General features: G+C 50.0%; 1 protein-coding gene across 1 annotated transcript in view; it reads left to right on the forward strand.

The window, feature by feature from the left end:
• The first annotated feature begins 1049 nt into the window (after positions 1 to 1049).
• Slc44a2 (solute carrier family 44 member 2) overlaps positions 1050 to 15096 on the forward strand; it is a 32238-nt gene continuing 18191 nt past the window's right edge. Inside the window, exon 1 of the mRNA XM_040729750.1 lies at positions 1050 to 1173. Coding sequence (XP_040585684.1) covers positions 1143 to 1173 — 31 coding nt within the window. The 5' untranslated portion in view covers positions 1050 to 1142. The remainder of the gene's footprint in view (positions 1174 to 15096) is intronic.

The following is a 15096-nucleotide window of genomic DNA, read 5'->3' on the forward strand; positions in this document are numbered from 1 at the left end:
AACTCAGCAATTAAAAACATTTATTATTTTTGTAGAGGACCTGAGTTCCATTCCCAGCACCCACATGGTGGGTCACAACTGCATGTAACTCCAGTTCCTGGGGATTCATCGCCCTCTTCTGGCCTCTGAGGACACTACATGCACCTGGAGTGCATACATACACACATGTAGCCAAACACTCATACCCATAAAATGAAAATAATAAAAGTTAAAAAGTCTTTACTAATGACTTATTTCTTATTTGTTTGTGTGCCTGTGTAAGTTCATGCATGCATGGTTTCCAAGGTTTTTATAGTAATTATCAAGGCTGGCACTAACACCTTTACTTTCCATGGCTTCTCTGGGTTTCAACAGGGAGACCATCTGAGATGAACTTGGCTAGAATTTCATCTGCATGCTACTTGACTGTTTTCTTCCTTTTGTCTTTATCTGCCCATGTGTATATGTGTATCCACACACATGTGAGCACCTGTGGAAGCCAGAAGAGAGTGTCAGATCCTCTGTAGGAAATGGAGAAATGGAGTTACGGGAGTCTCCTGATGTGGGTGCTGGGAACTGAAGTCAGGGCCTCAGGAAGTACTCTTAGCCACGAAGTCATCGCTGCAGCCCCGCCCCCCCTTTTCTGAGACAAGCTGTCATTATGTATAGCCCTATCTGATTGGCTCAGAACTAAAGGAGATCCTCCTGATTCTGCTTCCCTAGTGCTGGGATTAAAGAATGACTTGCTGGGCTGTAGTGGCCCGTGCCTTTAATCCCAGCATTTGGAAGGCAGAGGCAAAAGGATCTCTGAATCCGAGACCAGCCTGGTCTACACAGAGAGTTCCAGGACAGCCAGTGCCACACAGAGGAACCCTGCTTCAAAAAACAAAAACATACAAACAAGAACCACTGACAAGCAGATGGTACCCACTAGCTGTGGTTCACCCAGAGGAGTCCGCAGGGAGAGCTAACTGGAAACTGGAAGGGGGCCGCCCCCAACTCCCAACCCTGGCCACGCCCCTCAGACGCGGAGTTCCCATTGGCGTGCGCTCCTGGGGGCGGGGTCAGGCGGGGCAGGGCGGGGCCTACAGCGCGCGGTGTCTCCAGCCCGATTGGGTTGGGGTCGCGCTGGCTTTCAGACTCCGCTCTCCTCGGTTGCAGCCATGGAGGACGATCGGAAGGACGCAGTCTATGGTAGGAACCGCCTCCGGCCTGGAGGTCGCCTGTGCTGACTTGGGAAGGAGGGGGCGTTTTGAGGAAGGACGACGTCTGACAGCCTTAAAACAAAACACTCGTGGCTGCAGCCAGGACGAAGGCCCTTCTCCCCGCGCCCTCAGGCCTCTGCATCCGGCGCTGGCTCAGCCGGAGCGTTTGTGCCCGGCCCAGACTGTCCCCCGTGTCCCTTCCCTAGGATTCACGAGCTTACTTCTTTCCTCCCGAGCGATGGGCCGGGGAGTAGGGCGCATGCTCCTCCCCTGTAGGTCCCGTTATCTGGGCGGATTAGATGGTGGGCGGGGAAGGGGAGGCTCCGCGGTCATAGCTTGGAGTGTGGGCCCCTACCCCTCTACATGTCCCGTCTCCTCAAGGGACCAATATTCTCTGCATCTCTGCGGTTTACATTCAGAAGTAACGATCCCAAGCTTTTGTGAGGGAAACTGAGGCAAGGTTGGACGAACCTGTATATTGGGGTTGGGCAGGGCCAGGGAAGGGCAGAAACGAGGGTGCCTTTGATGAGGCGCGAGCGGGGAGCAATTCAGAAACTTTCCGTGCCCAAGCGAATTGTTGCAGGTGCCTGTAATTTCAAAGGGTCCAGGAGACCGGGACCCTACCGTCTGTGAGGCCTGAGGGCGGCCTCACTCACTTGGAGCTGGGGGTGGGGCCAGGATGCGGCTTTCTCACCCCACCCGACTCCCGGTTCCCACGAACCGGGTGTGTTGAACTCTGAGCCTCCTTCCTCTTATCTATTTTGGGTTCTCTGGGCCCAAATCTGTCATGAGCCTTAAGTGGCATGGCTGAGACTGTGGCAGAGGGGCTCCATCCCTCCCCCTGGTCTCTCATTTTGTGTGACAGGAACTTCCTGGAAGCTACTAGACTCTAGAGTCTTGGGGAGGGGGCCGGAAACGGTTCAAAAATAACTAGAAAAGCAAGTAGGCTCTCCCTGAACCTCCTCCATGTTTCCCCATTCTGTGCCCTAAAGAAAAAAGTGAATGGGCATGGGAGAGGCTGTGACCTACCCTGCCCAGCATAAAGGACCTAGTATTCCAGGGACCAATTGGAGAGCTTGAGGTTGTCAGTCACCAGAGGGGCTCCCTGTCTGAAGCCCCAGGTCCGGTTTTGCTCTTGCTGTGCAACTCTTGGGTGTGGCTGTCTGTCTCTGGTGTGGAAATCTCAGTCTGGGAGCCTGAGTATGCTGTGTACCACTCTTGAGGGTATTGTATGCTGTGTACCACTCTTGAGGGTGTCGTTGGTTTTCTTGGAGTCTGTTTGGAATAAGAATGGGCAGATTGAACAAGGGTATGATTTGCCCAGACTTGAATTTGGCTAAAGGGTGAGATTGCTTTTTGTGTGCAGAGGGAAGCTGTGTGCGTGCTAGGATGGAACTCCTCACGCCTGCTCAGTAAGATGGAATTGAGAGCTGGTGGCTCTTTTGTCTAGCTAGAACTGGAACCCAAATGGTGTTGCGCATGCCCAGAAAGCTCTGGGGAAGGGGGGATAGGGCCTGGAGTAAGTTCTGCAAGGGCAGACTGGAACTCAAGGCAATGTCACACTCAGGCTAGGGCTGGACCCTCAAGGCCACGTGGGTGCATTGCCAAAACCCGAGGCCTCAAGCATGTTCAGCAAGTGGCTGGGCCTAGAACTCGCTCTGCTGCTCTGCCAAACACCTCCATTTCAGACCCCAAGAGTTCAATGAAACTCTCACAGGCAGTGGCTTGCCAGAGAACACAGCAGTTCACTAAGCAGGCAGACCTTGGGCCGCTTGTGGGTGGACAAGAGAATGGGCATGTAATGGTAGGTTGTTAATGTTGTAGGGCAACGGACACGATGTCACGGGTGGAAGAGCCGCTGGCGTCTATTTTAAGAGATGAAGGTTGGAGAGTGAGGGCTGGGTGAGGTGAACTGAGACAAGTGTGTTCCAGGCAGAAGGAACAGCAAACAAACCACAAGCTTGCTTCATATTTTCCTGTGCGAGACTCAGGGAGCCTGTGAAAGAGGCTCTACCTGGTGTCTGCAGTCAGAATCACATCATGTCTGCCAAGCCAGCCATCCTACTTGACTGTTTTGTTTTTGTTTTTGTTTTTTTTGGTTTTTAGAGACAAGGTTTCTCTGTGGCTTTGGAGGCTGTCCTGGAACTCACTTTGTAGACCAGGCTGGCCTCGAACTCACAGGGATCCGCCTGCCTCTGCCTCCCGAGTGCTGGGATTAAAGGCGTGCGCCACCAACGCCCGGCCCTACTTGACTGTTTGTAAGTGGAATTTTTGTCTTCTCTTTTCCTTCCTTCCTTCCTTCCTTCCTCCCTCCCTCCCTTTCTTCCTGCCTTATAGATACTGAGGACTGAATGAACCTAGGCCTCAAGCATGCAATTTTGTGAGAGGTCTTGCCATGTAACTTAGATAGCCTCAGCTTTTATGACTAGCTGGGATTTCAGGTCACCATACCTTATTATAGGCAGGATCTTGTTTTGCCAGTAACTTAGCCCACCTCACCAAAATGAAAAAGCTATACTGTGTAGACACCCCCATAACATTCCTGCAAAATACTTTAAACTTTCTCTCTAAATTCACCATGTAGCCAAAAGACTGATACTCTTGCCTTCAGCTTCCAATTTTGGATTATAGGTATGCACCACCACACCCAGGCTATTCAGTGCTGAGGAAGGAACCCAGGTCTGTTGGATAAGCAATCTACCAATTGTGCTACAGCTCAGTGTTGGCTCTCTTTTGAGCATAATGTCTAACCCCTATGAGTAGTGGCTTCCCATTTGTCATTGTGCCCAATAAGAGTGGCTACAGATAGACCCATTTTCAAATCAAGGCTCTGGTTTTTGTTTTTTGTTTGTTTGAGACAGGGTTTCTCTGTGTGGCCCTGGTTGTCCTGTAGATCAGGCCTGTCTCAGAGATCCACCTGCCTCTGCCTCCTGAGCTGGGATTAAAGGTGTGTGCCACCACTGCCAAAATATTCTAATCTTTACGTGCTATGACTCTGGGTGACTGGATGACCTCTATGAGCAATGGTCATTATACATAAGGCTAGTGGTTGTTTGGTTTTTGACACTGGATCCCATGGAGTGCAGTTCAGACTTGAACTCACTGCCTCGTCAAGAATGACCTTCAATTTGTCATCTTGCTCCATCTCCTAAGTGAAGAGATGACAGGCATGTCAAGCACCATGTATTTTCCGTGTTATCTGGGAAGGCCTTTGTGCTCAGGTGACCCTGGGACGGGTGACATGGAGGACTTAGCTTTTCTATGAACTAATGGACAGGCAAACCTATGTCTGGGAACAGAGTGAGGCAGCCTGGGCAGGGCAGGAAGTGCCTTTCCCAGCAGATAACATGATTCTGGAGGAAGGGGCAGCTCCACAGGAAAGGGAAATGGCTCAGGGCCCAGCCGGTGTCCTTAACAGCACAGCCTTCCTGCCAGCCTAGCCTTGGCATAAGCAAGAGAAGATTCTAGAACCCAGAACAGGGGAAACACATAGTGAAGCTTGGCTAAAAATCAGACTTCTCTGGCACAGCGCTTGCCAGGCACACATGAATCTCCAGGTCCATCCCCAGCACCTCATAAACCAGAGGTGGTGGTGTCCCAGCTCTCAGAAGGTGGAGGCAGGAAGATTGGAACTCAGGGTCATCCGTGCCTCCAATGAGTTTGAGGGCAGCCTAGGTTACACCAGAAGCCTGTCTTAAAAAATAAGTAAGAATAGCCGGGCGGTGGTGGCGCACGCCTTTAATCCCAGCACTCGGGAGGCAGACGCAGGTGGATCTCTGTGAGTTTGAGACTGGGCTGGACCGATAGCCTCCAAAACAATACAGAGAAACCCTGTCTCGAAAAACCAAAAAAAAAAAAAAAAGTAAGAATAATAATTTGAGGACCTGGTTAGATGGCTCAGTGGTTGAGAGGGTTTACTGTTCTAGCAGAGGACCTGGGACCGGAGCTTGATTCCCAGCACCCAAATGGCAGCTCACAACCACTCGTAATTCCACCTCTACAGGATTCACCTCCTCCAAGCACATGGCACACATAAACTCAGGCACACTCACCACACATGTGCACATGAATAAAAATAAAGAAATAAAAGGCGGTGTGGTGGCGCACACCTTTAGTTCCAGCACCGGGAGGCAGACAGATTTCTGTTAGTTTGAGGCCAGCCTGGTCGACACAGTGAGACACAGTGAGTGGGGTTTGTTCACAGGGCTGTGGGCTCCTTACCAGTGGCCACACCACGGAAGAAATATCGCTCCCTCCCCAGCAACAGTTGCTACCTGTCAATCCTCAGAGAGGGGCAGGGCCTGCTGAGTGCCCCCCATCCACATATATGTGGAGGGTGCTCATGTGTACATATGTGGGGACCACAGCTGACACCTGGTGTTTCCCTGTGTTGCTCACCACTTTCGTAAGTTTTTTAAAAATACATTTACTCATGGGGGCTGGAGAGATGGCTCAGAGGTTAAGAGCACTAACTACTCTTCCAGGGGTCCTGAGTTCAATTCCCGGCAACCACATGGTGGCTCACAACCATCTACAATTCAATCTGGTGTCCTCTTCTGGTATGTAGGCAGAACACTGTATATGTAATAAATAAATAAATCTTTAAAAAAATACATTTACTCATGTATTGTGTGAGAGGACAGGCCGTGGAAGTGAGTGCCCACTTTTCATAGTATAAGTGGGGGATGGGGCTCAGGGCAGCAGGCTTGGCGGCAGGTGCGTTTACTTGTTGACCCTTCTGTCCAGCTCTCCAACTTATTTCTGAGACAGTGTCTGTCCCTAACCCTGGGACAGTTTTTACACCCAGACTCTTTTTTTTTTTTTTTGGTTTTTTGAGACAGGGTTTCTGTGTGGTTTTGGAGGCTGTCCTGGAACTCACTCTGTAGACCAGGCTGGCCTCGAACTCACAGAGATCCGCCTGCCTCTGTCTCCCAAGTGCTGGGGTTAAAGGCGCACACCAACACCTGGCTTACCCACGGCTTTTATGTGGGTGCTGAGGACTGGAACTCAGGTCCTCATGCTTCAGACCAAGGCTTTTACCCAGGAAGCCGTTCCTCAGGGACTCCTCCCACATCTGCTTTTAGAGTCATGACTTTTATCTCATGTGTATGGGTGTTTCGCCTGCGTGTGTGTCTGCACCTCCTGCATGCAATGCCCACAGAGGTCAGAACAGGGTGTCCTCTGGAACTGGAGTCATAGATGGTCGCCAGCCGCTGTGTGGTGTAGAGAAAAGGTCCCGTGCTCAGTGAATTGCCCTGTGGCAGGACTGCAGGGATGACTCAGTTAAGAGCGCTGGCTGCTCTTGCCAGGGACCCTTTCCCAGCACCCAGTGGTGACTCACAACCATCATCAACCGGGAACCTGGTTCTCTCTTGTGACCTCTGCAGTCACCAAGCATGTGCATTGTGCACAGACATCAAACATACAGGCAGGACACACATGTAAAATAAAATGAATAGATCTCATTAAAAATTTTTGGGCCAGACAGTGATGCCTCATGCCTTTTGGGAGGCAGAGTCAGGTGTATCTCTGGGAGTTCAAGGTCAGCCTGGTCTACAGAGTTAGTAGTTCTAGGACAGCCAGGGCTATACAGAGAAACCCTGTCTCAGAAAAAAAGAAACAGAAAAACAAAACAACAGCCGGGCGTTGGTGGCGCACGCCTTTAATCCCAGCACTCGGGAGGCAGAGGCAGGCAGATCTCTGTGAGTTCGAGGCCAGGCTGGACCGACAGCCTCCAAAACAGAGAAACCCTGTCTCGTAAAAAGAAACAAACAAACAAAAAAACACAAACAAACAAAAACACCAAACAAACAAAACAAAACAACAACAAAAATTGTTTAAATATATACTTTGTGGCCTTGTCCAAGGATGAGATTGGCCCTGCTTTGCTGGGGAGGAACAGTGTGCAGTTTTGTTGCCCTGTGAATTAGCGGAGAGGGAATAGTGTAGGAGGAGAGACTAGAGGTGTGGGTGAGACTCTGTGGTGAGACAGTGTCACCTTCCTAAATCACCCAGTGCATGGGAGACCAAGGGTTACAGATGGGCTGGGGCTGTGGGCTGCAGGCCGCACCTGGAAAGAGAGACAGGAAGTACTCAACTCCCCCAGGGAGAGGAAGTGAGGACAGTTGCTTTTCTGTTCCTTTTCTTTTTCTTTAATTCTGAATTGAAGTGTCTGTGTGTGTTTGGGACAGGATCACTAGCAGCTCAAGCTGCCCTCAAACTCTGCATAGTCAGGGCTGGCTTTAAACTCCTGACCCACCTCCCTTCACCTTCTGATGGCTGTGCCAGGCGTGCAGCGCCCTCCCCGCTCAGTTGATGTGGTGCAGAGGAGGAACTCAGGTTTCTCAGGCGTGCAAAGCCAGTGAAGCCAGGGCTCTACCCACGACGCCTGTAGCTTTTATTATATGTGCTTTTTTATTCATTCATTTTTCTGAGACAGGTTCTCTCTCCTTTAACCCTGGGTGTCTTGGTGTGCAATATGTAACTAGGTTGTCCTCAGAACTCACAGAGAGCCAACTGTCTCCACTTCCTGAGTGCTGGGATTAAGGCATGTGCCACAATGCCCAGGTTTTAATTAATGAATGGATTATTAATTTTTGAGGTGAGTTCAGGCTGGTCTAGAATTCACTCTGCAGCCTCAACTGGCCTCAATTTTACCATCCTCCTGCCTCCATTACCTTCGTGCTGGGCTCACCAGCCTGACCCTTGTCTCCATCTTTCTCTCTTCATGCCTTCACTGCGTAGGCACTGCCCCCAAGTTCTTGTCAGGGGACTTGTCTGAGTGACTGAGATTCCCGTTCTCTAGGCCAGGCCCAGACTTCTGGGAAGGCAGGGGCTGTGTAGGCAAGGCCTTGTACACGAGAGCCCTTGACTTACAGTGTTTGGAAGTAGCAGGGGCTGGGTGTCACTTGATGTCCTGGCAGCATTATGACAGACTGTCTGTGCGGTGGCTTCCCTTATCCCCCACACAGTGCTTGGGTAGATGAGCCCTCATGCCTTCAGGACCTTCCCCAAGTGTTTTCACAATCCAGTCGGCCCCTCTCCCCCACCACCATTGCCTCTCCCTGAGTCTTGTTCTGGTTTCTTTTGCTCTTAACACCAGGCAGATTCGGTAAATTACACAAAGCACAGAGAGAGAGAGAGAGAGAGAGAGAGAGAGAGAGAGAGAGAGAGAGAGAGAGAGAGTTGGCTTCAAGTTTGATCCAAGGTCATGGGGCTTTATATGATGATTTTCTTGCTAGAAGGAATCCAAGAGTCAATGAGCCCACACACCTGTGCTGTGTTGTGTTTTTATTCTTGCCATGCTAGGGATGGAACCCAGGGCAACTGCCATGGTAGGCAAACACCTTAGAGCCACACCCTCAGCTCCTTACTGGGGGATTCTAGGCAGAAGCTCTACCACTGAGCCATGCCTTCAGCCCCTTAATGGGGGATTCTAGGCAGGAATTCTACCAATGTACCATGCCCCAGCCCTCACTGAGGGAATGTCTTAGTTAGGGTTACTATTGCTGTGATGAAACACCATGGCCAAAAGCAACTGGGGGAGGAAAGTTTATTTGGCTTACATAACCTGAATCACAGTCCACTGAAGGAAACTAAATCCAGGTGTTCATTGAAGGAAGGAACTCAAAACAGACAGGAACCTGGAGGCAGGAACTGATGCAGAGGCCATGGAGGTGCGCTGCTTACTGACTTGCTTCCCATAGCTTGCTCAGTCTTCTTTCTTATACAATCCAGGACCACTAGCCCAGGGATGTCCTCACCCACTAGGGGCTACTCCCTTCCCCATCAATCACTAATTAAGAAAATGCCTTACAGCCTGATCTTATGGAGGCTGTATTAGGATTCTCTAGAGTCTAGAGTAACAGAACTTACAGAATTAATCTCTCTATATGTATATAAAGGGGATTTGTTGTAATGATTTACATACAGGCTGCAGTCTAGCTAATCTAACAACGGCTGACTGTGAATGTAAAGGCCAGGAATCCAGAAGTTGCTCACCATGATGCTGGGTATCTCAGGTGGTTTTCAGCATTACTGGAGTTCCAAAAAAGTGGGCTCCAATTTCTGTTAAAGACTTGCAAGCATGGCAAGAGCAACCAATTTCAAAGCAAAAGCCTCCTTCTTCCATGTTCTTTTATAGGCTTCCAGCAGAAGGAGTGGCCCAGATTAGGTCTGTTATTAAAGGCGTGTCTTCCTAGATCAAAGTCTGGATTAGAAGTGGCTCTTCCTACTTCAAATTAAGCAAAAATCCTTCACAGATGTGCTCTCTATTTTTGGGTTTTAGTTCAAGAGGTAGTCAAGTTTACAATCAAGAATGGCCATCACAGAGGCATTTTCTCAATTGGGTTTCCTCATAGATGACTTTAGCTGTATCAAGTTGACAGGGATACTAGGCAGCCTCTCAATGGAAGATTGTAGCAAGGGTTCTATTGCTGAGTCATGCTCTCTCTTTTTCTCTCTGTGTCTCTCTGTGTGTCTCTCTCTGTTTTGAGACAGTGTCTCACTAAGCTGATGAGGCTGACCTTGTTTGGGGTGGGGTACAAGGAGAAATGGTTTGTTTTGGATCACGGTTCAGTCCATCACATGGGGGGGGGGGTAAGGCAGCAGGAGCTTGAGGGGGTCACATGGCCTCCACTGTGTGGAAAGAGGATGGTGACTACATTAGGGGTGGCCTTGCACTCACTCTGTGCTTGAACTTGTCATCCTCCTTCCTCAACTTTCCTCAGTAGCAAGGGACAGTCTTGTGTCACCAGACCCAGCTCTATTTTAAAGCCACTAGGGCTCACCCAGAGGCACACATCTCTTTTCCTAATCACCTCCCAAAGGCCCAGCTGTCTTCGCCAACCACTGACTGACTGTCTGCCCCTAGTCATTGTCTTTTTTTTTTTTTTTTTTTTTTTGGTTTTTACGAGACAGGCTTTCTCTGTATTGTTTTGGACATTGTCATTGTCTTAATGCCTCCCAGTGGGGCTAGAGCAGCAGAGGGGACAGGCTGCATTCAAACCCCCACGTGCAGGAGCTGCCAGAGGATTGCCAGATAGACACCAGAGGGCTCAATCTATGTTGGTCACCAACTGTGTGGATAAACCAAATGGCCTCGATTTATCTTCCTGTCAAGTGGGATCAGATCATACGTGTGTGGTGTGTGTGTGTGTGTGTGTGAGAGAGAGAGAGAGAGAGAGAGAGAGAGAGAGAGAGAGAGAGAGAGAGAGAGAGAGAGAGAGAGGTACCTGGGTGAGCTAGAGGTAGTGAACAGTGGGCACCAGAGGAGGCCAGAGGTATTTGGTCCCCTGGAGCTAGAGTTACTCAGATCCTCAGGGCCTCAGGGAGAGCAGTATGAGCTCTTAACTGCTGAACCATGTCTCCAGTCCCCTTGTTGTTTTTGAACAACTTTTGAAAAAATTGTATCTTGCCGGGCGTTGGTGGCGCACACCTTTAATCCTAGCACTAGGGAGGCAGAGGCAGGCAGATCTCTGGAGTTCGAGGCCAGCCTGGTCTACAACAGCTAGTTCCAGGACAGCCTCCAAAGCCACAAAGAAACTCTGTCTCGGAAAAAAAAATTGTATCTTGCCAGGCATGGTGGGGCACACCTTTTAGTCCCAGCACTTAGGAGGCAGAGGCAAATGGTCTCTGGGAGCTCTAGGCCAGCTGGTTTACAGAGTGACTTCCAGGATAGCCAAGGCTGTGTGGAGAGATCCTCTCAAAAGAACAGAAAAAAATATTTATTTATTACGTGCACATTTATGTCTTGAGTTTCAAGTGTAAGGTGGAGTACAACCTGCAGGCCTACTACGCTCCTCTGGGCCATCTCACCAGGCAAAGGATTTGTGGTGTGAGCATGTGAACGTAGCGCACTGATGGCAGCCTTATCTTCCTCTATTACTCTACCTTCTCCTTATCTTCCTCTATTACTCTACCTTCTCCTTGAGCAAGGGTCTCTCACTGAGTAGACTTTTTTTCCAAGACAAGATTTCTCTGTAGCTTTTGAGACTGTCCGGGGACTTCCTCTGTAGACTAGGTTGGCCTTAAACTCACAGAGATTCGCTTGCCTCTGCTCCTGAGTGCTGGGATTAGAGGTATGTGCCACCACCGCTCAGCTATGAGGTAGACTCTTAAACTGGTCAATCAGTGAGCTACCAGAATTCACCTGTCCCACTCCATCAATGGCTGTGACAGGCATACAAAGCTATGAACTACTTTTTCCCTTTCGTATTCTGTGTGTGTGTGTGTGTGTGTGTGTGTGTGTGTGTGTGTGTCTGTCTGTCTGTCTCTCTCTCTCTCTGTCTCTCTCTCCCTCTCTCTCTCTCTGTTTCTCTCTCTCTCTCTCTGTCTCTCTCTCCCCCCCCTCTCTCTAAGGGTATCACTGTGTAGTCCTGGCTGACCAGGAACAACTTGCTGAGATTAATGGTATATGCCACCATGCTGGACTTATGCCTGGTGTATAACACCATTTCATTTCCTGGGGAGATGCAACACACTCATCTGTTCACCCCAGATAGGGAGCCCACACAGACCTAAGTACAGATACCACCGAAGCCCAACAACTTGGTGAACCAGTGAGCTTTGCTGGGGTCACTTACAGGAGCAGAAATGACTCTACGACAGCTGCATCACCAAGGCCACCCCAGCATGAGTGACATCTCACAAAGCTGGGAACCTGGAGCTCACTGCACAGCCTGCAGGCAGCTGCACAGGGTGGAGCGTGTCCTTTCCAGGTGGCCTAACCCCTTCCAGGTAGTTCTTTTTGTCCGAGTCCTCGCCACTTTTGCAGCTCAGCTTCACCCCTGTGAGATAGAGATTCTCTTAGCCTTCCTTTAGTGTTCACTCTGGCAGGGAGGGGCTGTAGATCTGTCAGTCTCGGTGAGTTTTTGAAGCTACTTTGTTTTTGTTTACCTCCCTGTTTAAGGATAGACTGTTTTTCATCTATGTGTAGGAGACGAAATTGTTACATACAATGCCTCCATCCATCCATCTGTCCTCCATTGTGTGAGTGTATGTCCTGCCAAAGGGTTTCTCTATGTGGCCCTGTCCTGGTCCCTCTGTAGACCAGGCTAACCTTGAGCTCAGGGATCCGCCTGCTTCTACCTCCTGAGTACTGGGAATAAAAGCGTGCACTACCACACCCAGCTGAGAGCCTCACTTCTCAAATGGATTCTTAGCATTCAGTCTTGGTCCCCATGGCTGCACATCAAGTGTTGTTACTCATGTAGCTGCAGCCCAGCACTGACCTTGAACTGGTGATTCTTGTACCTCTTTCCCAGGGGTTGAGATGACCAACACATACACCCTATTTATCCACCCCCGGGGTGGGGCAGGACTTCACGCCTCCTGGGCAGGTGCTTTTCAACCACTTCCTCCCCCCTCACACTTGGCTTTCTGTCCATATTATCTGGCATTGTGGTTGCAAAGAGCCAGCCCTTCCCATCCTACAAGTATTGGATCAGCCTCCACGACCAGAAACTGTCAACTTTTGTGCCCCACCTTCTCATCCCCAGGCAGCTGAGCTGGGGGAACCCATCGGACTGTGACTGGAATGTTCTCGTTTTTTTATTTCCTGAGTGGCCTCAGTGCCAGACCTGTGCCAAGCCCATTCTGGGTGCCTTCTATACATTTAAATAAAGTTACACTTACTATGTGTGGGGGCTCAGGCAGGCGTGCTCACTTCATAGTATGCACACAGAGATCAGGTCAGAGGATAACTTGCAGGAAGAAGTCTGTTCTTTGCCTTCAGTGTGTGAGATGGAACTCCAGTCATCAGTCTTGGACTGCTGTCCACTACTTTTGGACCATTTTGCCCCCTCTCTGCATTCTAATCTCTGTCTGAAGGTTATCTCAAGTTCCATCTTTCTCTGAGACAGCTGACAGCTGCTAGACAGCAGAGACTCCCACATGCTCTCTTCCCTTATGTTCTGGCTCAATTGCCCTCAGTGGCTCCCACTTGCCCCACAAACCTTAATTGGGGGTGGACAATTAGACCTGGCAGGGATGGGCTTCCCTGTGTGAAACGGGTTGAAAGGTGTCAGCAATGACTCTTCATGTGACTGTGCCCCTTGGCCAGGCTTCCCAGCTGACCCGAGAACATGAAGTACTCACCTCCTTATCTTGCCCCCCTTCCTATCAGAGACACAGTTTCCTGCAGCTTCTTCATGCTTCTAATAGTTGGAGGTTTTATGTATTCGCATGATTAATTCCTGTGGAATTTGTCTGCGTCTGAGTCAGGGCTATTTTCTTCCACTTACATATCAAGCACATGGACTTAAACATTTTTGCTTTGTCTGTGGACTGAAAATCTGTGGCTGAGGTTTACTTTCAGTTTACTATGTGACTGAGGCCAGCCATGAGCCCAGGTCTTCCTAAGGGTACCTTCTCTCTCTCTCTCTCTCTTTTTTTTTTTTTGAGACAGGGTTTCTCTGTGTGGTCCTGGCTGTCCTGGAACTCACTCTGTAGACCAGGTTGACCTTGAACTCACAGAGATCCATCTGCCTCTGCCTCTAGAGTGCTGGGATTAAAAGTGTGCGCCACAGTGACCTGCTCAAGGTGGGGTGGGGTCTCATCTTCTGAAACTGGAGTTACAGGAAGAGCTGTCATGTGGTGCTGGGATCTGAACCCCAGTCCTTTCCAAGATCAGCAAGTGCTTTCAACCACTGATCCTTCCTTCCAAGCCCCAAGTATTAAATTTTCTGGCCAGGGTTTAGCTATGTAACTCAGGATGACATCAACTCAAGGCTATCCTGCCTCAGCCTCTTAAGTACTAGGGTGACACTTGTAGGCCACCAAGCCCAGCATTTGGGGAAAGAGGTTGCTAGGGATCGAACCTAGGGCTTTACAGAACTCAGACTACTAAGCACTCTATCTCAAATAAAGGAATTGGATACAAGGCAGACTCCTGGGACTCAGGTCGGAGCCCTGCACAAAAGAAGCACTTATCAGGTTGTTGGTGGCGCACGCCTTTAATCCCAGCACTCGGGAGGCAGAGGCAGGCAGATCTCTGAGTTTGAGACCAGCCTGGTCTACAAGAGCGAGTTCCAGGACAGCCTCCAAAGCCACAGAGAAATCCTGCCTCAAAATAACAAAACAAACAAACAACAACAAAAACAAACAGACAAACAAAAAAAGGAGCCCTCCCTCACCATCCTCCTGGCTCAGGTTGAGAGACAGAGGTTTGCAAATGACCTTGACAAGAATGAGGTGACATTGAGGGCTCCATGAAGAGTGGCAGGGGTCAGATGAACCCATGTGAGGAAGCCATTTGAGGGCTGTCACTGAGGAGGTGGTGGATGGGGACACTTGGTTTGACAGTCCTCAAGGCACTGTATAGCTCAGAACAGAAGTAGCTTGTTGCCTGGACCTGTGTACTCTGTCCACGGTTAAATCTTGGTGAGGGCTGTTGGGGGCGTTGAGAAACACAGGTTTCTTTGGGAGTTCTGGTCAGCCCGGTTCATGGCTTGGAGCTTTTAGCCCTGCCTGTTTGCTGAAGCCTGTGGCTTTGGGGTCAGGCAAGGCTTCCTTACAGTGAGCCAGAGGAGGGGAGGTGGCCTTTCTCTAGGGACAACTGATTAGAGAGCAGAGCCCAGATGGGTGTGCTAGACTCTGAGGTGGCAGCTGCAGGTATTAATAGTTGCTGTGTGAGGGTGTTCAGCTAAAACTCATGCCTTCCACATGTTAGGCTCTACCACTGAGTCACCACCTCCATCCCCTTATTGGGGGATTCTAGGCAGGGACTCTACCACAGAGCCACGCCCCCAGCCCCTCACTGGGGGATTCTAGGCAGGGGCTCTACCACTGAGTCATCCCCCCACATTCCATCCCTCTCCCCCCACACACACCCATTATTCATTAGGGTATTCTAGGTAGAGCTCTATCACTGAATCTCCCCCAGCCCCATTGAGGGATTCTAGGTAGCAGCTCT

This window comes from Mesocricetus auratus, unplaced genomic scaffold (genome assembly GCF_017639785.1).
Source record: "Mesocricetus auratus isolate SY011 unplaced genomic scaffold, BCM_Maur_2.0 Super-Scaffold_100022, whole genome shotgun sequence".
NCBI classification, from domain to species: Eukaryota; Metazoa; Chordata; class Mammalia; order Rodentia; family Cricetidae; genus Mesocricetus; species Mesocricetus auratus.